General features: G+C 60.3%; 8 protein-coding genes across 8 annotated transcripts; 5 read left to right on the top strand and 3 right to left on the bottom strand.

Moving 5' to 3' along the window:
• Positions 1-62: 62 nt before the first annotated feature.
• On the top strand, positions 63-1631 carry SPRG_00045 (hypothetical protein). Its single transcript, XM_012338161.1, has 5 exons — positions 63-405; positions 452-743; positions 801-1152; positions 1201-1265; positions 1309-1631. Exons 1-5 carry the CDS (start codon positions 70-72, stop codon positions 1491-1493), a joined length of 1230 nt encoding a protein of 409 aa, XP_012193551.1. The 5' UTR covers positions 63-69; the 3' UTR covers positions 1494-1631.
• SPRG_00046 (50S ribosomal protein L40e) lies at positions 1514-1675 on the bottom strand (the record flags this gene model as incomplete). The annotated part of the gene is made up of 1 exon (XM_012338162.1): positions 1514-1675. One exon carries the CDS (start codon positions 1673-1675, stop codon positions 1514-1516), a length of 162 nt encoding a protein of 53 aa, XP_012193552.1.
• A 1528-nt stretch (positions 1676-3203) lies between these two features.
• SPRG_00047 (hypothetical protein) lies at positions 3204-5315 on the top strand. Its single transcript, XM_012338163.1, has one exon. It carries the CDS (start codon positions 3261-3263, stop codon positions 5295-5297), a length of 2037 nt encoding a protein of 678 aa, XP_012193553.1. The 5' UTR covers positions 3204-3260; the 3' UTR covers positions 5298-5315.
• Positions 5316-6281: 966 nt separating this feature from the next.
• Positions 6282-7804, top strand: SPRG_00048 (hypothetical protein; the record flags this gene model as incomplete). The annotated part of the gene is made up of 1 exon (XM_012338164.1): positions 6282-7804. The coding sequence occupies one exon, from the start codon at positions 6282-6284 to the stop codon at positions 7752-7754; it is 1473 nt and encodes a 490-aa protein (XP_012193554.1). The 3' UTR covers positions 7755-7804.
• Positions 7805-9577: 1773 nt separating this feature from the next.
• Positions 9578-11056, top strand: SPRG_00049 (hypothetical protein; the record flags this gene model as incomplete). The annotated part of the gene is made up of 1 exon (XM_012338165.1): positions 9578-11056. One exon carries the CDS (start codon positions 9578-9580, stop codon positions 11054-11056), a length of 1479 nt encoding a protein of 492 aa, XP_012193555.1.
• Positions 11040-17030, bottom strand: SPRG_00050 (hypothetical protein; the record flags this gene model as incomplete). Its single annotated transcript, XM_012338166.1, has 27 exons — positions 11040-11479; positions 11526-11564; positions 11604-11708; positions 11753-11894; positions 11940-12103; positions 12150-12302; positions 12353-12646; positions 12692-12823; positions 12880-13131; positions 13187-13429; positions 13477-13569; positions 13616-13746; positions 13798-13930; positions 13976-14050; positions 14095-14211; positions 14259-14430; positions 14476-14615; positions 14661-15220; positions 15261-15459; positions 15502-15585; positions 15633-15795; positions 15850-15941; positions 15992-16138; positions 16187-16290; positions 16338-16653; positions 16706-16802; positions 16852-17030. The coding sequence occupies 27 exons, from the start codon at positions 17028-17030 to the stop codon at positions 11093-11095; spliced, it is 4713 nt and encodes a 1570-aa protein (XP_012193556.1). The 3' UTR covers positions 11040-11092.
• A 353-nt stretch (positions 17031-17383) lies between these two features.
• Positions 17384-18454, top strand: SPRG_00051 (hypothetical protein). The gene is made up of 2 exons (XM_012338167.1): positions 17384-18196; positions 18251-18454. Exons 1-2 carry the CDS (start codon positions 17411-17413, stop codon positions 18392-18394), a joined length of 930 nt encoding a protein of 309 aa, XP_012193557.1. The 5' UTR covers positions 17384-17410; the 3' UTR covers positions 18395-18454.
• Positions 18455-18921: 467 nt separating this feature from the next.
• SPRG_00052 (hypothetical protein) lies at positions 18922-20056 on the bottom strand. Its single transcript, XM_012338168.1, has one exon. It carries the CDS (start codon positions 19922-19924, stop codon positions 18989-18991), a length of 936 nt encoding a protein of 311 aa, XP_012193558.1. The 5' UTR covers positions 19925-20056; the 3' UTR covers positions 18922-18988.
• Between the last annotated feature and the right edge of the window lie 1074 nt (positions 20057-21130).

Below are 21130 nucleotides of genomic sequence, written 5' to 3' on the forward strand. Positions count from 1 at the left end.
ACGATACAGGTGTGATTGAGACAGATATGAAAATACACCAACCCGTTGGCCAATGGGTCAGAATTCGATATGGCGATCTCCCACGCGACGCCGCCTTGCCACACGTCCACGGTCCGCGTCCTCGACATTCAGAGCGACTGGGACCTGCATGAGGCCGACGAGTCCTTCTGGGTCAGCGCTATCGACCGCCCTGTTCTGCACGACGCGGACCCATTGCGGGACAGCGCGGCCATGGCCGGTGCGACGACGGGTGCGCCAACGCCAGTGTACAAGGACACGAACCGGGCTGGTCCTCTGTACCACATTGCGTCGCAAACGCCAACGCGCTTGACGCTCATGGACATGGAAGGCGCGAAGGCCATGACGTTCCTGTCGCCGACCGCCGAAGTCGGCATGGACTCGCAGGTACGGCGACACTGTAGTATGCGTCTCGTCTGCACCTTGCGCCTAGCTCTTCTGCGCGCGCGCGTCGGCCGACGGCGCGTTCTTGGGTGTGGGTGGCGCCAACGGCGCCTTTCACGCAACGCACGTGCCCACGGGCCAGCGCATCGAGTTGAAAGGCCACGTCGGCGACGTCACGACCGTCGACTTCTTCCCGAGCTCCCGCGTTGCGCTCACGGGCTCGGCCGACTTTCGCCTGCGCATCTGGTCGATGGAGGCCTTTCGGTGCGCGGCCGTCCTCCAAGGCCACGTCGGCGCCGTCACGGGCACAGGCATCCTCGGCAAAGGCCGCAACGTCGTGTGTACGTGGCCTCGGATTGCGTGATCCTCGATCGTCTCACCTGCCTCGCGTCTTCTAGCGTGCGCGAGCGACGCCCAACTGAGCCTCTGGAACGTCGGAACGTCGGAGCGTCTCTCGGTGTGGACGCTGGCGTCGCCGGCCACGAGCCTCTGCGTCTGGACGAATGCGCTGCTCACGACAAGCCGCTCGGCGCGGCATCCGCTCGAGAGCGAGACCGACGGCAAGGTCGTCTTTGTCGGCACGGAAGCGCACGGCGCACAGGGCATCGACCTCCGCGCCTTGGAGCCGGTCCTCATGCTTCCAAGCGCCGCCGCCGTCTCCGCCACTGCGATGCACCCTGCGCGCGAGCACACCGTTCTTATTGGCAACGACCACGGCGTCGTAAGCACCTTTGACCTGCGCCGCCCCACGTACAACATGCTGCTGCGCGATGCCTTGGCTCATGGATTGGGACGTAGGTCGGCGCTGACGATGGTCTCGCGAAGCGATGCGGCCGTGCACGACTTGTACACCTCGAATGACGGTTCGAAGATTGCGCTCTGCCAATGGAGCTGACGCTACTATAGGGGACGTGTGGGCGGCGACCGGCGACGGCGCGTGCACCAAGTGGACGGACGTTGCGACGGCGCCGGTCGTCGACACGGAGCTCTTCGGCCCGACGTATGACGCGGTGCATGGCGTGGCAGGCCATGGCAACACGATGTACACGGTCTCGCGAGACCGGGTTCTGCGCACGTACACCCTCGACTAACGCGCTTCATTACATGGGATTTACTTGATCTTCTTCTTGATGCGCAGCTGGTTGGAGTGGCCGCACTTCTTCTTGCGGCAGTTGGTCGCGCGGGGCGGGAGGCGCGCGTAGCACACGCGGCAGATCTGCTTCTCGCAGTTGGTCTTCTTGGCGAGGGCCGCCAGCGTCGGTTCGATGGCCATGTCGGACTTGCTTCGAAATTGGAAATGGCTGTTTTTGCCGCCCGTATCCGGATGCTGAACATTGCGATAAAATAGTCTATCTTAGAAATAGTGCTGCTTTGGCAAAGCCGCCGAGTAAGGAGCGAGGAGCCAAATATGCAGTGAACAAAACAACGATAACTCCATTTCTCATATGTACCAAAGATAGCACGTACTGAAGACGCTGCTGCGCAGACAAGTTATCACCGTCACGAGGAGCAAACCAATTGGTGTGAGGTCTGTCAATGAACTGATATAGTGTGATGCTTATTCGGCATATTTTTGGCTTCGAACTTCGACAAAATTCGAGATCTAATCGTAGATCGCATTGGTCTTGGGTTTGGAAAGATATGACGCGCCGTATTAGAAGGATATTTTGTAGTAGTCCATGACTATAGTGTACACGGGATCGGGAACATGTATAATAGACCACTGATCTATCTAGAACCCGACGGCTTTGGAGCCGACAACGCCTTCAAAGAAAATGTGTGCGTTTTAAGCCGATTGGCGACAAGACAACCTCCAAAGCGATCTTCGGGAAGAAAACAAAACCAAGCTTATACTCGCGCCTGAAAGTTGACTAGATAACTGAGGAAGCCACATCCGAGCTCTTTTGTCGAGCCTGCACTTTGTGGCTTTTGAGAGTTGATTGCCCGGCGTCGTAACGCGCAGAAATCCAACGAGTTATCAATCAGCCACTACATACAGCGATGGCCACTTGGCGCGGACATGATCAAATACCTGAATGTACGTCATCTCGGTGTGCTGGACGTTGAAGGGAACGGATCACCATGTGTGCAACGACAACGTCCCACGAAAACCTCCAAGCGCGACCAGCGAAATCGGCTCGACGGAAGAATGGCTCTAGAAGTCTCCCAAGCCTGTGGTGGCTTCCGCGGGCTACGGACTGTGGACGCTGACGGAGGCCAGACGCAATGACACTCTACATCGTCTCGCCTGTCGCGCGCGAACCATATGCATACAACGGCGCAGAACTCAGCGTAATTCCTCGACTACACGTTGAGCCCGGCCGCGTTGCCAGGTTTGTTTGGTAACTCTTGCGAGAGCAGAGAGCGTTTTGGTGCAGTGAATTCGGTGCGCCGGTGTGGCCGTGCCCACGTTGCTTGCATACACGTGGGCGTTCGCAACAGCTGTCTTACCGCTCACGCCCGGCGGAAGTTCGTTCCGCGGACATTGCACATGTGAAATACCAGAAAACCGGCATCTGGACATGACACCCAGTCGAAATTCAAAACTTTTTGCTCCAGCCCATGCTGCCACGTCCACCTCCACCTATGTACACTCTGCTGGTGAACGAAGCGACGCGTACGTGGGTGTCTCCTTGACGACGCCAGACTGTAGGCGTACGACTCGTGTCAGATACAAAATTGAAACAAGAAATTGAAAACTACAAGAGTTCGTGCCAACCGCGCATCGGAACATCACCGACGTCCGGTCCAATCCACGAACCTGGTTTGAAATACGACGGATGTGCTATAATTATAGCTACTGAGGTCTGAGTCAATCAGAGCGGGATGCGCATTCTTCCATTTTCCATTTCGCAAGCATGTGGACGACCCGCGTGCTGGGTCTTCTCAGCCTCGCGTCCCTCGGCGCGGCCGGCGCGTGCGATTCCGCGAGCTTCAACGCGACGGCGTCGGTGGCCATCGCATCAGCGATTGCCGTGCGCAGCCTGGTTGTCGGCGCCGAGGCGTGCTTCCAAGTCACCTGCACCGAGCCGTCGGCGCAGTGGGTCTCGATCGGTTTTGCTGCCTCGTCCAAGATGGTCAACAGTCCCGTCACCAACGCGGTCGTCTTCAAATCGGCATCTACCTCCGTTCAACTCTACGCCCTCGGCGACTACAGTGCGTCCGGCATCACCCTCCAAGCGGACCAGTCGGCCATCCGCGTGGCCCAAGCCGCAAGTGTCAACGGCGTGGCGACGTTTACATTCTCGCGCGCCTTGGCGGGCTCCAGCGCCGACGTGGCCTTGACCGACGGCGGCGAAACGACGGTGCTGTGGGCCTACGGCACGTCGGCATGGCCCGCCTACCATGCCGCGCGTGGCGCCACGCGCCTTGTCCTAAGCTCGGGCGTGGGCCCGGCCCAAGTGTTTGCCGCGGCGTCGACGGTCGTCACCACGTACACCGTGATCATTGTCGCCGCGGCGTTCGTGACGCTGCTCGCGATGGGCCTCATCGCGACGCACGCCGGTGACAACTGGCGCGTCATCCACCACAAGACGCTGCTGGCGCCGCCCGGTTCGTCGCATGCCGCAGGCGCCGTGCTCCAGCCACTTGCGGACGTCAAGGTCGGCGAGTGGCTCGTCGTCGCCGTGTACATTGCGACGCTCGCCATCATAGGCGCCTCGGTCAACCATCAGTTTGTCGGTGCGAGCGCCACCCGGGCAGCCAGCCTTACCACGGGACACTTGGCGCTCGCGCACTTGATGCTCTTGCTCTTGCCCGTCGCGCGCGGCAAGCACTGGGAACTCGCTTTCGGGATCGCGCCGGACCGGATCCTCAAGTTTCATCGGGCGCTCGGGCGTGTCGGCGTCCTGCTCATGCTGGCGCACCTGCTTTTGAACGCCGTCGACAGGAACGTGACGACGGCGACGGCAGTTGGGACGCAGGAAGCCGTGCCGCTCTACGGCTTCCTCGCGTTCCTTGCGTTTGCGTCCATGGGTCTTGTTGCGTTCGAGCCGATCCGCCGGCGCTGGTACGAAGCCTTCCTCTACTTCCACCGCGTCGCCGCCGTCGCCGGCATTGTCTTGGCCATGCTGCACAGCATGGCGGTGGTCTATGGCATGATCTTCCCGCTTGTCATTTACGGCCTCAGCGCCCTCGGCCGGCTCCGCGCCTTCTTCAACCGCTTTGAAGCCCATGTCGAAGCCGACGCTCACGGCACGGTCACGCTCTTGTTGCCGTCGACGCCGCAGACCAAGCGCTGGGCAGAGACCATGAACCCCTGCTCGTTCTTCTACGTCTGCATCCCGTCCATCTCGGCCACCGAGTGGCATCCGTTCTCAGCAATCGTGTCGCCCAAGCAAGATTCGATCGGCTTTTGCATCAAGGCCCCGAAGAAAGGGTCGTTTGGCGACAAGGTGTGCCGCGCTGCAGCGACATCACCGGCGCTGAGCGTGCTTGTGGGTGGACCGTATGGCAAGCTCAGCGTCGATATCGCCAAGTACGATCGCGTCGTCATGGTCTGCGGCGGCGTCGGCGTCACGCCGATGCTGAGCGTCGTCAACCAATCGCGCGACGACAAGCGACACCGCGACGGCAAGTTTGTGTTGCACTGGGTCGTGCGCGCGCCAAGCGACCTGCTCATGGCCGACAGCCTCATGCACCCGCTGCCGCTCCACGTGACGAGCACGCTCTACGTGTCGACGGCGACAGCAGGAAGCAGCGCCCGCAGTCTCTCGGGCGAAGACGTTGCGTTTCTTGCTGGACGGCCCGTGCTGGACGAAATCCTCAACCACGAGCGGTTCCTCGGCGAGAAGGTCTGCGTGCTCGCGTGCGGCCCGCCGAGCCTCGTCGCCGACGTCCAGCGCCACGCCTACGAGTTGGGGTTTCCATTCCATAAAGAAGTGTTTGCATTTTAAGTATCAAATTTATCCGGATATGCCTTGATACTCTTGTCAGCGTGAGTCTTGTGCCAAGAAAAACGTGGCGCGTTGATGTGCAGGTTCGCGCATGTTGAAGTTGACGGACGCATTGCGACTTGTCCTCGCAGCCTATCCTGGCAAGACGACGTCCGTCGAAGCAGAGCATCATTCGCGAGGGCCGCACCCGTCAGCTGTCCCGCACCCACGTGCGTACCATAGCGACGAGTGCAATTGAAGGGCACACACGGCGCTGTCGCCGTACAGGTCGATCGATGCGCACTTGAAACGGAGTTGATACTTGTTTTATCAAGCACGCACAGGTCGCTCAAAGACAAGCCCTTGACGTGCAAGGGACGTGGCTTCCTCGAAGCTTCCGCCCCAATATTTCGCCTCATCCCGCTTTCTGCAGCTGCGGCCAAATGAAGTCGACTACCCGACCATCATCACGCAGCACGCAGCCACAGCCGCTGTACAAGCAAACGCTAGTGCCTATACGACTACTACGAGATCCAGCGGACCGGGTTTGCAGCTCGTACTGGGTAATGATAGGGACCACCGTGTTTCTGTGTCGTCACTGAAAGAATGCCACGATGGACAGCGTTTATAGATGCTGGCAATCCTCTAGGACCAAGACGGAGCGTCGCGTCGACGCCTCCGTACTACTCTTGCCACGGCCGACGATGCAGGGTGATAGTCCGCACTCGTGTTGGGTGGTGCGCCACAAATTTTAAAGTCGTCTTGATGTCCACACATTGCAGTCTTCACGCTGCTCTCGATTGGACGCCGTCGACAATGTCCTCGATCGTCACGAGTTTGCACAAGTCGCCGGGCGTACCTTGTATACATGGGCCTCTCACGAGCGGTGGGAAACGCCAGCCGGCGAACCGTCTATGGTTCAAGAACTGTTGGCGTCGTACAGTACGCAGCGCAGCTGGCGCCGTGGGCACGCGATCGCTCGCAGTCGTATTTCGAAAAACCAGCATGGGTGGCACGTGCACCAAGGTGTCGGCGGCGAGCCTCGGCGGGCGCGACGCCGGCCGGACCCGGTCGACCGCGGCCAACATTGAAAAGTACGGGCGCTTCCTCCAAGAGATCCCTGTCGACGGCACGGTCGTGCTTGCGAGCATGGCCGAAGAGTACCAGCGGCTCCGCTCCTCAGCGTACGCGTTCGTCGACTGCGGCTACCCGTTTGCGATCTTCCGGCCGCTCCACGCGCGCGACATTGCCCTTTTTCTGCAAGCGGTGGGCCACCTCAAGCTGCACATTGCTGTCGCCGGCGGCAAGCACTCGGCGCTCTGCCTTCCGGACAACAGCGTTGTCATCGACTTGCATTATCTCTCCGACATCCGCGTCAACGCCGAGGACAAGTACATAGACATTGGCGGCGGCGCGCGCATGGGCGCCGCGGACGCCGAGCTGCGCGGGTCGGGCCTCGCCTTCGTCGGCGGCACGCACCCGGACACGGGCGTCGGCGGCTTTGCGCAGACGGGCGGCTGGGGCTGGCTCTCGCGCCAGCACGGGCTGGCCGTCGACCACTGGCTCGAAGCCGACGTCGTCTTGGCCAACGGCGACATTGTCACGGCCAGCGACAGCAACGAGCACTGCCACCTCATGCGCGCGCTCCGGGGCGGCGCCGGCAACTTTGGCGTCGTGACGCGCTTCCGCTTCGCCCTCCACCGCATCGACCGGTGTCACTACAGTACGCCGCTGCGCTTCTGCCCGACGATCGTGTCGGCCAAGAAGACGGCGAAAGCGTTCCGCGACCGCATGGACGCCGCACCGACGTATGCGAGCGGCATGCTCGTCCTCCACTGCGGCAAGCCACTGGTGTCGCAGGTCATCACCGCGATCGGCGATGCCAACGTCGTCACGGACACGACCTGGATCGACGACATGCGGCACTTGGACGGCGGGCAGTGGGCGACGCTGCGGGCATCGCGGCGCGACGGCGGCTACCACCTCGGCCTCCAGTCGGTGCTCGAGCCACTCACGCAGCGCGGCCACACGATGACGACGAGCTACTTTGTCAAAGACCTCAGCGACGCCGTCCTAAGCGTCCTTGTGCGCTACACCCGGGTACAGTACCCTGGTGCGCGCTCGGTGATTGCGGCCGCGGCCTGGGGCGGCCAGATCCCGCTCGAAGGCCGGCCGCACGCGATGAGTCACCGCGAGAACGGGTGGTGGATCCTCGTCCACGCCGTCCTGCCCGACATGTCGTGGTACCAAGTCACAAAGCACAAGCAGTGGGTGCTCGCTGTTAAAGTCGCGCTCCAAGACGTTGACAACAGCGCGATGCAGGCGCCGCACGTGAGCTTCGACACGATCACGCGCAACGCCACGGCCAAGACCCGCGCCTTCGACGACGTGACGCATCTGTTTCTGCGCCAAGTCAAGACCGAGTACGACCGGAAGAACGTGTTTCATATGAACCACAACATTCGCCCGCTCGTGTAAGCGCGTCTTATCTGTCCCGATAACTTAAAAATATATTTCGTGCCTCCAGGTGTGGTGGCTGCGACGTGCGCAGGGGTAGGGCTCGACAGATGAACCCTCGTCTTTGGCAGAAGAAGGCTCCGCGCGCGTTCTCGGTCCGTGGGTCAGCACAGAGGAGCGATGCCTCTGTCGCGCGTTGTCATGGCTCCCGCAGATTGCATCGGTCAGTGGCCGCTGCTGGTTTTATGCCAAGACGTCGCCTTGTCTCGTCGACAGCCGTCGCGATGGACGCTTCGATTTTGCAATTTTTCGTGCGGCCCACGCTATGGGTGATCGAGGTGCGGTCGGACGCGTCTATGGATGCGACTCTCATAGCTACGACCAGCGACCGACAACGCTTGAGATCATCGAGTGACGAGTGTTGGGAGTTGGTGGCCGCTCGTTTTCCATCTGTTGTGGGCTCAGGTTGCAGTGTCCTGTACGGTGATGTAAGGGAAAATGACAGAACTGGGTGTGTTTGGTAAAAGCTGCGTCAAAACAGGAATTTGGAGAAAAAATAACCATTCGCTTAAGTTCCCGGCAGGGTATTGGGGTTGTTTGGCAAGGTAGTCGCAGGGAAGGGAAGGTGGGGGTGATGTGAGGTGTTGAGGAAGGTTAAAGGATCGTTGTACAGGTCTTGTTTGCGGTTAAGGAGGCGTAGGAGGAGAGGGGCATGTGAAGACGCCGAGGTGAGCCACCCTGAGCCACTTTGAGCCACTCAATAGTAAAACCAAGTCTATGTATTTTTATGCAATTTACCCAGGTTTGGGTTGATTTGGGCCCATGTTCACCCAGTTTTGACATTTTCCCGTGATGTAATCATTGCTTGCGAGGAAGTCCCGATCAAGATGCGCAGTAAAGGCACGCTCCGCGACACCACCAGGGCCGAGTGATATGCCAAGTTCCAACCACGCGTTACCTCAACGAGTTGGCCGGCGATACCGTAGATAGCGTAGATACCGTAGATAGCGTGGTAAACAGAAGCCACTGCGCCAGCGACGCGCAACGTCAACGTACAGAAAGCTGGTCGACACGGCCAGTGTCCCTGCCACGCCAGACAAGCGCCGGCTACCGAGTGCGCTGGCAATCGCATCAGCCTAGACTAGCGGCGTCAGCGACACCTCCTTCGATTGGCATGTGTAACTCACTGCTCTGGGAGCGTGATGGGTCAACTCAGAGCCATCTCCCTTCGCACACGTTCGCCTCAATAGTCATGGCAGTGGTGCACGAGCCGCGCCGCATTGCCATCGTCGTCGTCTCTGGCGCAGAGCTACTAGTTGCAACCACTGCTTTCGTCAACACCGTCGGTGGCTCGTCCACCGTCAAAAATTCGCAACGGCCGAGACATAGAGGGTACAAGCCTGCACTGTATTCGTACAGTACGCCATGGCATCTTGAGCTCTCAGCGTCGGCACGCCTGACGGCGTCATGGCCGCTATCGTAGCTCCAAGCCACGGCCCTGTTTCTGCATAAAGGTATATACACCAGCTCCCCGGCGTAACGCCGCGCGCCTCGCCTCGTAATGGTGTTCCCTCCTCCGTCCGGTCGCCAGCCCGTCATCATCCTAATAGCACCACGATCGGCGTGCGTACAGGCGGGACGACAGGCTCGCTGCGTACACACACGTCGACGAGGTCGTCGCGAAGGCGATGAGATCGTCTGCGCAGAGACTCCATCATCCGCACGAAGCACACTTGCGCTTGCTGTTGGTTCAACGATTCGGTTCGGTGTCGACACGTACTGTGTACTCGGGCAGCTGCGCGACCGAGGCAATCGGTTCGAATTCATTTCGACTTTGTCCGTCCATGGGCTCCATCTTTGCCAAGCCGACCGAGGCCGCGCTCGCCGGGCGCGACCTCGCCCGCACCCGCGCCGCGCTCCTCCTCGTTGAAAAGTACGGCGCGCTCCTGCAAGGAATTCCGATCGACGGCCGCCTCATCCTCGCGAGCATGAGCGAAGAGTACCAGCGCATCCGGTCATCCGCCTTTGCCTTCAACGACTGCGGCTACCCGTTTGCGATCTTCTTGCCGCTGCACGCGGGTGACATTGCCGAAATCCTCAAAGCCATTGGCCACCTCAAGCTCGACATTGCTGTCGCTGGCGGCAAGCACTCGCCGCTTGGGTTTCCCGACAACGCCGTCGTCGTCGACTTGCACTACCTCTCGGACGTCAAGGTCAACTTGGCCGAGCGCTGGATCGACGTCATGGGCGGCGCCAAAATGGGCGCGATCGACCGCGAGCTCCACGACACGGGCCTCGGCTTCATCGCGGCCACGCACCCGGACACGGGCGTCGGCGGCTTTGCGCAGACGGGCGGCTGGGGCTGGCTCTCGCGCCAGCACGGGCTCGCGGCCGACCACTGGCTCGAGGCCGACGTCGTCTTGGCCAACGGCGACATTGTCACCGCCAGCGACGGCAACGAGCACTCGCAGCTCATGCGCGCGCTCCGGGGCGGCGCCGGCAACTTTGGCGTCGTGACGCGCTTCCGCTTCGCGCTCCACCGCGTCGACCACTGCTTCTACAGCATGCCGCTGCGCGTCTGCCCGACGATCGCGTCGGCCAAGAAGTCGGCGAAAGCGTTCCGCGACCGCATGGATGCCGCGCCAGCGTACGCGAGCGGCATGCTCGTCTTCCCGTGCGGCCACCCGGCGCTGCACGAGGTGACGACGGCCATCGGCGCGCCGGACGTGGTGCCGGACGCCTCGTGGGTCACGTCCAACTTGCGGCGGCGCGGCGGGCACTGGGCCACGCTGCACACGGACGTGCACGAGTACGACTACCACTTGGGGCTCCAAGCGATCCTCGAGCCGCACACGAAGCGCGGCTACACGATGACTGCGTCGTGCTTCGTCAAGGACCTCGGCGACAGCGTCATCGACGTCCTCCTGAGCTTTACGCGCCAAAAGCACCCGGGCCGCGACTCCGTCGTCTTGGCAACGGCCTGGGGCGCGCAGATTCCCGACGGCGTCCTCGGCCGCCCGCACGCGCTAAGCCACCGCGAGAACGGGTGGTGGATCCTCGTCCAGGCCACGCCGCCAGACATGTCATTGTACCAAGTCACAAAGCACAAACAGTGGGTGCACGACCTCAAGGCCGCGCTCCAAGAGGTCGACCTCGGCGCGGCGCAGGCGCCGCACGTCTTCTTCGACAGCAGCTACCGCCACGCGACGCTCACCACCGCCGTCTACGACGACGTCACGGGCCATTTCCTGCAGCAAACCAAGACCGAGTACGACCCGACCAACGTCTTCCACCTCAACCACAACATCCCGCCATTAGTCTAGCTTGTTATTAAACTTAACCGTTCGTATCACTTAGGATCACCCCAACGAGCTGCCCGTGTCCTCGTGGTGCAGGAGGGTCGCCGAGCTCTTGCCCATCGTCTCCTTACGCTTCGCCGCCAGCTTGTGCTTGGAGGTGTTCTTGATCGTCTCGCGCGTAACAACGCTGCCAGGCCCGCTCTCGTCGTCTCGGTCGATGGACAAGTGCGCCCGTGGGCTGTGCACGTCCTGCGAGCTCTGCGTCAAAGGGCGTGGGCTCTCGCACTCGTCGGCTTCGTCGCCGGCCGTGTCGTCGATATCGGGACTCCGCTTGGACATGCTCTTGAGCAGTCGCAGGTCCGGCTTGCGCTTCTTCTGGCTGCTCGTGCTGCTGCGCGGTGTCAAGCTCGGTTTGCGGTTCAAATCGGTCGCGAGGCTGCCCTTGCTCTAGACGAGAGCTCAGTAAAATCACGATGGGGTGTCATGCGCGTACTCCGTAGAGGATGTCCGGGTCGCCTCGACCGTGCTCGTTCTACTAGTCATGAGACGACGACGACGATCGCATTTCAACCTTGTCGACGATGGCCATCATGCGCTCTTCGCACACGCGGATGATGTCGCAGAGGGCTTCGGGCGGAATCGACTCGAACTGCGACAGCGTCGCCGCCCGCGTGTCCTAGAATCGACGACGTGAGACGCTGGGCGAGGGAATCGACGTGCCTTGTCTTGGTACGGCGGCCATAGGTCGCGCGCAGGCACGAGACCTTGCTTGGGCGCGGCGACGCGCGTGATACCGGCGAGTCGGGCAATGTTGGCGAGCCCCGAGATGATCTCGTTGAGCGCGTGCAGCTGGCTCGAGTACCTAAAACAGTGTTTCCAGCAGCAAGCAAGCGTGGCGTCATCGTACGTGCGCTGCACGCGCAAGAGCGACGACTCGGCTTCGCGCGCGTCGTCTTCGAGCACACGCGGGTCTGCACACTCCTTGTGGATGTGCTCGAGGCCCTTGACCTGCGCCTCGAGCTCGCTCTGACTCATCTTGATTTGCTTCAAGCGCGCCTCGTAGAGTTGGGCCTGCAATCCGAATGGATACAAAGGGGAGACAGCGTCGCGACTCAACCTGCTCGTCCAGACTTCGGTTGAGTGCCTCGCGGTTGTTGAACTTGTCGTGGATCGCACTCATGTCGGAGAGACCGGTGGCCGCAATGATGCGGCGACACATGGACTGGCACTGGTTGAGCGCGACCTTGGCGATCGACGCCTTGTTGTACGCCTAGACAGCGACACTCGAATCCGCCAGTGCCAAATGGTATACATTGCTACGGTGGTTTCCGCCGTCACTTGCACATGCAGCTTCTTCTCGAGCTCGATCGTCTCGGCCGACTTGATCTGGAGAGCGTGAGCCTTGACCTTCTCGATGATCCCCAGTCGCGTCTGGTAGAGGTCGTCAATCTTGGCTTGGTCGAGCTCCATGCGGTCGCGTGTCTTCTCGAGGCGGTCTAAGACGGCTTCGTGGAGCCGCCGGTTCTTGGCACACTCGACTTGGAGTCGCGGCAGCTCGTTCGTGCTCACGTGGTGGTGCTGGAACTTGAGCGCCTCGAATTCCTTGTCCAAATCCTACAAAAGTATCAAGTTTGTATCGAGCGAGACGCACCCTCGTACGCGCAGCGACATTTGGAGGAGCTTGGCTTCCTTCTTGGCCTTTGTGAGGTGGTGGTGGTCGGACGCAGGGTACATATCGCACGATTTGAGCAATTTGACATAGGTCTTTTCTTGCTTGGCCACCACCTTCATCTATCAAGATATCAACGTACGATCAGCCACCGACACGACGGAAGAATCGCGCGTACGGTCGCGTCGACTTGGTCCATGCGCCGCGTCATCTCCCGCAGCGCCTCTTCGGCTTCGTGGATGTACGTGAGCGACGCGCTGTGCTTGTGCTTTCGATCTCGAATCGTCTGCCGGAGCTTCTCCAAGCGAGCATTTTTCGTCGCCGCCTCGCGCTTGAGGTAGTTGTGGCACTGCTGCAGCTTGAGCAGCACTTGCTGGTTGCACGACTTCTTCACGTCGTACTCGGTCTTGGGATAATCTTGGACGTGGGCCTAGTCCATCACACTATGAGACATTTGCAAACTCGACCGAATCCAACACGACAACCTGCAACCCAAACCCTTCGCCCACCATTTGGTCGGCGAAGAAATCCACGTCCCGCACCGCGTTGGTCGCGGCCGGCGACCGCTGCGAGAGCGACCGCCCGAGGCTCGACCCGAGACCCGACTCCTCTAAAATGGTGTTTTCGAGTTGGACAGTAAAAGACGCGGTCGGTGCGTTCTTGTAGCCCATGACCGACGTCTTGCGCTTCATCAAGAGGTGCGTCGGCGAGTTAGGGCCAATAATGTCCTAGCATTTTGCATCATTTTCTCATAGTTCTAGAAAGATACGCCTACCAACGTCGCTGGCGCACTCGACACAGGAATCGTCGGCAAGCTGGCGTTGGCGATCGCCTTGAGTTTGAATGGACTGATGCTCACGGCCGATGGCTACGAGCTGTCAAGAGACTTGGTTTCATGCGGTGTAAAATCGTACGCGCCGCGGGTGCCTGTTGATGTTGGGCATGGACGACGTGCGCTTCACGGGGTTGGTCGGTGCGAGCGTCGCGGCCGACGCAGACGGCGCCAAAGACGATGTCGGCACCAGGGACGCCGGCGACGAAGTGCCTAGTTGCGTTGTTTTTCAATGGATTTTCTGCACTTTTGTGCATTAATTACCCAAGGGCGGCGACAGCTCGATGGGCTCGTCCGCCATGTGGTTGGGGTCGATGGAGATGGACGCTTGGATCGCGCCAGGCGACGTCTTGTTGTCAGCTTCGTCGATCTCGTACCCAAGCGCAAGCCACGGATACTATCAATGGCAATCTGGCACTGTACTGGGCTCTACATGTACTACCTGGATCCAGATCCAGCGGTGGTAGAGGTAAAACGGGTTGGGTTCGAGCGACTGCTGGACGAGAACGTGCGGCAACTACGCTCGACGTAGTTGCATGTCCAATGGGAGAGTAGAGACACCTGCTGCACAAAGTGGAAGCCATTGCTCGTGAGCTCTTTCAAGTCGACGATCGGGTGATTGAACGTCGGCAGCTCCATTTGGCTAAACACCGAGTACTCGAAGAGGAACCGCGTCATCTATATCAACGTATCAATGTATCAAAGAACGGAAAGAGTGGGTATACCGTCTGAAGCACGGGCAGCAGCTGCTTGGTCGACGGACGCGCGCAGTGGTACCAGTCGTCGAGGGATTTGTTGTACTCGCGGACGACATCAAACGTAATCGGGCGCTGCTTGCGCGGATCGTCGCCGCCCTCGACGTCACTCGACGGCGCCACCGAGCCGCCCACGGCCGACCTAATGCACAATCTTTCGTCATCCGACATGCAGAGAACGACCGACCCTTCGCTCAGCGTCTTCCAATACGAAAAGAGCTCGGTCTTGTAGTTGGCGGTGAAGAGGAGCTGGAACATGGGCAAGTTGACGAGCACTTCTTTAAGCGCGTGCCAGCGCTTGCAAAACGTCAAGTGCCACGGCAGCTCCTACGGGAAGAATTGATACGAAGAATTGATACGGGCGAGTCGTACTTCGACGCGGCGGAACGTCGGCGGGTGGCAAATGAAGAAGCGCACGAGCCAGTTGTGGTACGCCATCTCGGCTTTCGGCGACCCAATGTAGCGCCAGTAGACAAGGTCTCGCAGCGAGTCGGCGCAGAGGGGAAAGAGCACGATGTCCTGGAGGAAGAGGAAGCCGAGTGTCCGGAGAGCGGAGAGGAGCGTGCTCCACGTGCTCTCTTGGAACGCGAGCTTGGGCGGGAGCAGCTTCGGAAAGCTCTCTTTCAGAAGACTGTCGAGGTCGCGGTTCAGCGCCTCCTCGTTCTCGTCCGGAAGGCCATGGATGTGCTCCTTCTCGGCGATCGCCATCGCGTTCACAAGGCTTTTGAGCTCGTTCACGAGGAGGCCGTGCCGGGCGACGTACAACACACAGAGCGCCTTTCCGAGGAGACCGCGGAGCCCGAGCACTTCGCGACCGCCCGTGACGTACACAGGATACACAGGGGCGAGGCGGGGGGCAACCCGCATCGACCGCTGGCTCGCGAGTGGCGTCTTGGCGGGCGTAGCTGGCTTTGGCGTTGCGTCGCGCAACTCTAAGCAAAGCTAAGCACGCGGTATACAAGTGTCACGCACCGTCACCGTCCGTGGACGGCTGACACGACACGGTGCTGAGGACGGACGTGAGGATCTCTCGGGGAGCATCCAGCGTCCTGTCGTCGTCGTCGTCGTCGTCGTCATTGTCTGCGATGTCGTCTGCGAGCTCTTTGAAAATCAGGCGGACGTCTCGGACGTTTTCCTCAAAGTGGCGGGGCGTGCTTGTCTCGTCGTCGTCCTGAACGCTATGACGCGACGATGGCGGTAGACGTGGGCGTACCGAGTCGCTGTTGCCAGGACCTGGCGCTTGGTGGTGCTCGCTCGCGGCGTGGGCCGTGCTGTACTTGGTCGGCGATGCGGGCGGCTAACCACGTTCTTTGATATTGCAATGGAGACGACGACGATACGTACTGCAGGGAAGAAGGTCGTGTCGAGCGCGTGCTCGCCGAGGAACTGCATCGCGTCCGCCGTGTCGTCGTGGTTGGGCACGTGCCCGACTTCCATGGCGCGCAAAACGCTCTCGTACAGATTCCCGTTGCTCATGGCCGAGATCCACTCCTTGAAGACCACGTGACTAGCCGCGAGTCTCGCTACCTCCTTCCTTTGGGCGCATGACAGTATATCGTACATGTTGTAGCCTTGCTTGGCCGCCCACGCCAAGGCCACGAGGAGGACGCGAAGGAACTTGGGGTTGGTCGTGCGCCCGACGCTCACAATGGCCTAGATTCACATCTTCATGAGCAGCCATGCAGAAACGTAGCACTCTGCACCTTGACTTGGAGCTCAAAGAGCTGGAGGCCCGGCGTCGGCGAGTACAGGCTCTGGCGCTGCAGGAATTTCGCGACAATGAGGCGCTTCTCGTCGTCGCTGAGCGGACTCAGATGCACCGAGTGCCAGTTGCGGCGCACGGCTTCAATCTATCAAGTGGATCCAGCCAATCAGCAGCCACAAGGACAACGACGTACTTTGATGCGCTCCATGGTCGGGAGGTCGGGGCCGTTGACTTCGGGCGTGCTGCCGCTAGGCACGCTCGTGGCCGCGAGCACGAGCCGCACGTTGGATGGGAACGCTACATGCGCAGGGATCAGTGGACCCTCTCGATGGAGAAGGAGGTACAGAGCGGGAGCCACTTGAGGATCGAGTCGCCGTCGCTCGTCCGGAGGCGGTGGACGCCGTCGACGATGAGGATGATGCGGCCTTTGCGGGACGCTGCGTCGAGGTAGCGCGGAAACTGCCAGCTCAGGCGCTCTTCGAGCGTCGGAACTTCCTTTGGAAGCTCGAAATACTCTTTGAGCTCGGTTAAAATGCGCTCGAGGAGCTTGGAGACGAACGCGCCTTGGCGCGTGCATGCGACCGCGTGGTAGAAGATGAACTCGGGCAGTCCGTTGTTCCAGTTCTGGAACTTCTTCTTGCGGCGATGGACCCAATTGGCCTGCAAAGGCAGCGAAGATGAGATTATGAATGATGTCGAGGAGGCAGCGTACCAGGTACGCCGACTTGCCGCTGCCGGGCGCGCCGAAGACGATGAGCGGGCCCTTGGGCAGATGCATGCCATCGACGTCGCAGAACTCATCGAGCTCTCTACGCCGGCGAAAGGGTCATTGGAGCTGCCATCGAGCATGGACGGTACCGCAGCAGGTTGCGCTTGTCCGCATACAGGAACTCGTCCGTCTCGAGGCGGCTCTTCATGAAGGCGTGGTGGAACTCGGACTCGTACTCGGAGATCGAGTCGATCTCGTGGATGCGGACGACCGGCGCGGCCACCGCCGGGTTGAGCGCCGAGCCCTTCCGCGTCAGCTGCCGCTTCATCCTCGAAACCGATGCCAAGTTACATTGGACGGGCAGGCCGTGTTAATAGTGTCATGCACATGATATAGTGTAGTTTTCGATACAAGAACGTTTCGAAAAGGCTCGGCGCTTTTTACTCGTGTTCACTTCTCGTTGTACGATACCGCGGTGGCAGGTTGACACTATGCATCGCAGCTGCCTCGTCGTGTACATACGTTTATATAAGGTGGCTACTGGCGCTTGCCTCGTCGTCCAAGTCGATGAGGGCGGCTATATCGGCGTGGCCAAGATCCCGCGATAGAAGAACTATGCGGTGATTCGCTGAAATAGTCTGGATGCGCACGGCTTTTTAGCCAATGGCCTTGAGAAAAATTGCCAGATCCTGGACCGCAAACAAGAAGATGTCGGACATCGCGTACGTGCCGGGCCTCCCGACGGAGGTCATGACCCACCCGCTCGTGCTGCTCTCGATCGTGGACCACTACAACCGCGTGGCCAAGGACACGTCGAAGCGCGTCGTCGGCGTCCTCCTCGGCAGCGTCTCCAAGGGCAAGTGCGACGTGACCAACTCGTTCGCCGTGCCCTTCGACGAGGACCTCCGCCACCCGACGATCTGGTACCTCGACCACGACTTCCTCGAAAACATGAACGCCATGTTCAAGAAGATCAGCGCCAACGAGCGCATTGTCGGCTTTTACTCGACCGGCCCCAAGATCCGCGCCGCCGACCTCGCGCTCGACGAGCTCTTCCGCCGCTACTGCCCGAACCCGGTCTTGGTCATCTGCGACGTGCGCCCGAACGTCGAGGGCCTGCCCACAACGGCGTATGGCTCGATCGAGGAAGTCGAGGAAGACGGGAAGGCCATCAAGCGCACCTTCAAGCACATCAAGTCGACGATCGGTGCGTACGAGGCCGAAGAGGTCGGTGTCGAGCACCTCCTCCGCGACATCAACGACCCGAGCGTGAGCTCGCTCGCAGGCCAGGTCAAGCACAAGATGACCGCGCTCAACGGTCTCAAGGAGCGCGTCGAAGAGATGCGCTTGTACCTCCAGAACGTCCTTGATGGGAAGCTCCCGGTCAACCACCAGATCGTGTACAACATGCAGACCATCTTCAACCTCCTCCCGAACCTCAACGTCGAGGAGCTCGTCCGCGCCATGTTTGTCAAGACGAACGACATGTACTTGGTACGACGCCGTCTCGCCATGCTTCGACGAGCTCATCCCAAGCGGTCCTGTTAGGTGCTCTATCTCTCGGCGCTCATCCGCTGCACGATTGCGTTGCACGACCTCGTGAGCAACAAGATCAAATACAAGGAGTCGGAAGCCGACCTCAAGGACGACGCCAAGCAGGCCGCATCGTCCACCAAGCCGGCGGTACCGTAGGCGCCGTCATCGTAGCTGCATTAACTCTGCATCAAGACGACGTCTCATTGCCAATATGCCACTGCACTGCAGGAGGCATACCGACGAGCCGACATGGGCTGGCCATGGCGCCAGGATGGTCTCACCATCGCTCTCCGCGTCGCCTAGCTGTTGGGCAGTCGGCGAGCTCGTCGGACCGCTCGACAGCGCCTTGTCCGAGTCGTTGGCTTGCCACACGTACCGTCGTCCAGCCGGCAAGCGCACCGCGAGGCTCCACGTAGACTCGTCGCTGCTGGAGAGAGCTGCTGGAGCACCTAGCCCATTGCGCTTGACTCTGTGTGGCCACGTCGGCTAAGATCTGGGCTACGAAGAAGTGTTGACGATGGGTTGGTACCTATGGTCGGGCTCGCCTCAACGATCGCCCTTGTGTGTGGCCTGTCGAGACTGGCGCCAGCGTTCGAGAAGCTACCGCGCAGTTGTCTCGAGCGTACGGTGTACGTGTCGGCTGCTGCTTATCTTCCTCCCATCGGCATAGATATCACCGCGGTTAGGGTTGCATTGGTAATATTAAATAGTCAGGTAGGCAGAATGTACATATACGACAAGACAACTCGACTAGCGGGCGTAGTTGAGCTGCGCGACTTCAAAGAGGAGGTCGTCGAGCCAGTCCTTGGGCTCACGCACCGTCTTGCGCGCACTGGCCGTCGGCGTCGGCGGCGTCGTCTTGGGCGCCGTCGCAATCTCTTGCTGCTTGTGGGCGAGGCTCTCTTCCTCGAGCTTGGCCTCGATCTGGTCGACGACCGCGAGGTACTCGGTCTCGTAGTTGACCGACTTGCTCACGATCGCGCACAGCTGCGCGAGACGGGCCTGCTCGAGCTCGTAGTCCGAGTCCAAGGAGGCCGTGTCTTCCGAGCAGCTGCCGCGAATGTCGACGCTCTTCCATGCGAAAATTTCGTCGTCCGAGCCGGATTCGGACTCGGACTCGGACTCGGAGTCCGAGTCGTCGCACTCTTCGTCGCCGTCGGCGTCGAGGTCGTCGTCGTAGTTGCTCTCGACGTCCGAGCAGTCGTTGTTCTCTTCGTCGAGGTAGTAGCTGGCGCGGCTCTGCTGGCGGAGGATCCAGTCGTTCGTTTGGCCGAGCGCATTGTCTTCGAGCGCCGTCCGGAGCTTCGCGATCGTCTCTTCGTACGACGCGCAGCGCTCCATGTACATGTCGATGTCGTCCTGGAGCATCTCGAGTTCTTCGCGGTGGATCTCCTCAATGTCGCTGAGCGGGCCCGAGAGCGTGTCGAGCTGCGCCTCAATGTGCTCTTCGAGCGCGGCCTCGAGCGCAAACACGTGGCGGACTTGGGCCTCGAGCGCGGCTTCGGCCGACTTGAGCTTGCCCTTCGTTTCGCGGTGCAGGACCTTCTCGATGCGCAGCTCGTAGTGGGCGGTGCTCACCTGCTTGGTGAGCGCCATGACCTTGGCGTGCAGCACTTCGTTGCGCACGTGCAGCGTCTCGAGCGTGTCGTCGTCCTCGCGGAGGTAGGGCGGAAGTTGCATGTTCATCACGTCGAGGCAAGGGCGAGTATGGCACGGAGAGGAGGCGCGGCCGATGGCGGGTAAAGAAGCGGCAGGAAGCGTTGGATGGCCCCGGGCGCAATGACGATGTGACCTCGCCTGGTCCGCTACTCGGAATGCATACCGTAGGGCCCGGATTAACCGCGCCAGTGGGACAAACTGGGTTTAGCCCAGAGTGGGCAATTGATGGCCACCGTCTTTCTATGCGGCGTTGCCCAGTCACATGCGCCCTCGTTCGACACGAAGCGCCATCGCGAGCGCATCCGAAAAGCTCTGCGAGCGCTTGCGCCGGTGCCTGCTAGGCATTGTAGCCACACGTATCTTCTACCCAGCTTTCTCGCTCGTCAAAGGCGGAATCTGCAGCTTTCAAATGGGACGAGGAGTGTGGGCCGTTCTGGCTGCGAACGCGAACGCGGTATGAACGTGGCGTTGAGTGGATGTCGCCGACGCGGCTGCGGCAAGGCGACTCGAGTCTTTTTGTCGCGCGAGATCCTACACTCGAACGTGCGGCGCCGTCCGATTGCAAGATATTACGGCAACGCATCTATCAACCGGGTGGAAAACCTCGGTGGTCGAATAACCCAGGGGCAAATCCCGTTTACGGGACAAACTCCATGGAAAAGCCCAGCTTCAACAACTTGAGTGGTCAAGCTACTCTTTTAACCCGTTTCGGAGTTCTGTGCCACTCCCTTGGATCAGCAGTAGCCTGCTGCTATTCCCACATCTATAACGCATGTACCTTCTTACTGAGGGAAACACTCGGTTTATTCTCCCCAAAACAACGTTTGCACTCTTGCAATGCTACTGATTTGAGGAGAATTTAACGAGATCCGACTTTTTATTTATCGCACTATGTGAATATTGATTGTGACACGAGCCGTCCATAAAACCCTCGCGAGTCGCGTCCATGACGCGCCGCAACCGCCGAGGCGACTCGCGACGGCAAGGCTAACGAAACGCAACATACTGCTCTTTGTATGCAGTCCCATCCCCGGCCGCGGGGTGGCCAGCGCCAGCGGAGATGTCCTGCGATATGTGGCACCTGCCAGCACGCGATCGGCGGCGCCTCGTCCCGCGCCCCTGGGAAAAAAGTTGCGTGGAATTAGCGCCTACGTGGCACGACGTACCCAACGGATTTGAGTGGGATCCTTGACAGCTTGTCTTTGGCCAGTTGAGAGACGGCTATTACATGCC

This window comes from Saprolegnia parasitica, assembly GCF_000151545.1.
Source record: "Saprolegnia parasitica CBS 223.65 unplaced genomic scaffold supercont2.1, whole genome shotgun sequence".
NCBI lineage: Eukaryota > Oomycota > Saprolegniomycetes > Saprolegniales > Saprolegniaceae > Saprolegnia > Saprolegnia parasitica.

Excerpts from the sequence above, each read along its gene's own strand:
- SPRG_00045 (XM_012338161.1), top strand. The coding sequence starts at position 70 with ATGGCGATCTCCCACGCGACGCCGCCTTGCCACACGTCCACGGTCCGC. Across the intron at positions 1,153-1,200 it reads TTTGACCTGCGCCGCCCCAC|GTCGGCGCTGACGATGGTCT; the intron begins GTACAACATGCT and ends ATTGGGACGTAG. Across the intron at positions 1,266-1,308 it reads CTTGTACACCTCGAATGACG|GGGACGTGTGGGCGGCGACC; the intron begins GTTCGAAGATTG and ends ACGCTACTATAG.
- SPRG_00047 (XM_012338163.1), top strand. The coding sequence starts at position 3,261 with ATGTGGACGACCCGCGTGCTGGGTCTTCTCAGCCTCGCGTCCCTCGGC.
- SPRG_00051 (XM_012338167.1), top strand. The coding sequence starts at position 17,411 with ATGTCGGACATCGCGTACGTGCCGGGCCTCCCGACGGAGGTCATGACC. Across the intron at positions 18,197-18,250 it reads AGACGAACGACATGTACTTG|GTGCTCTATCTCTCGGCGCT; the intron begins GTACGACGCCGT and ends CGGTCCTGTTAG.
- SPRG_00052 (XM_012338168.1), bottom strand. The coding sequence starts at position 19,924 with ATGAACATGCAACTTCCGCCCTACCTCCGCGAGGACGACGACACGCTC.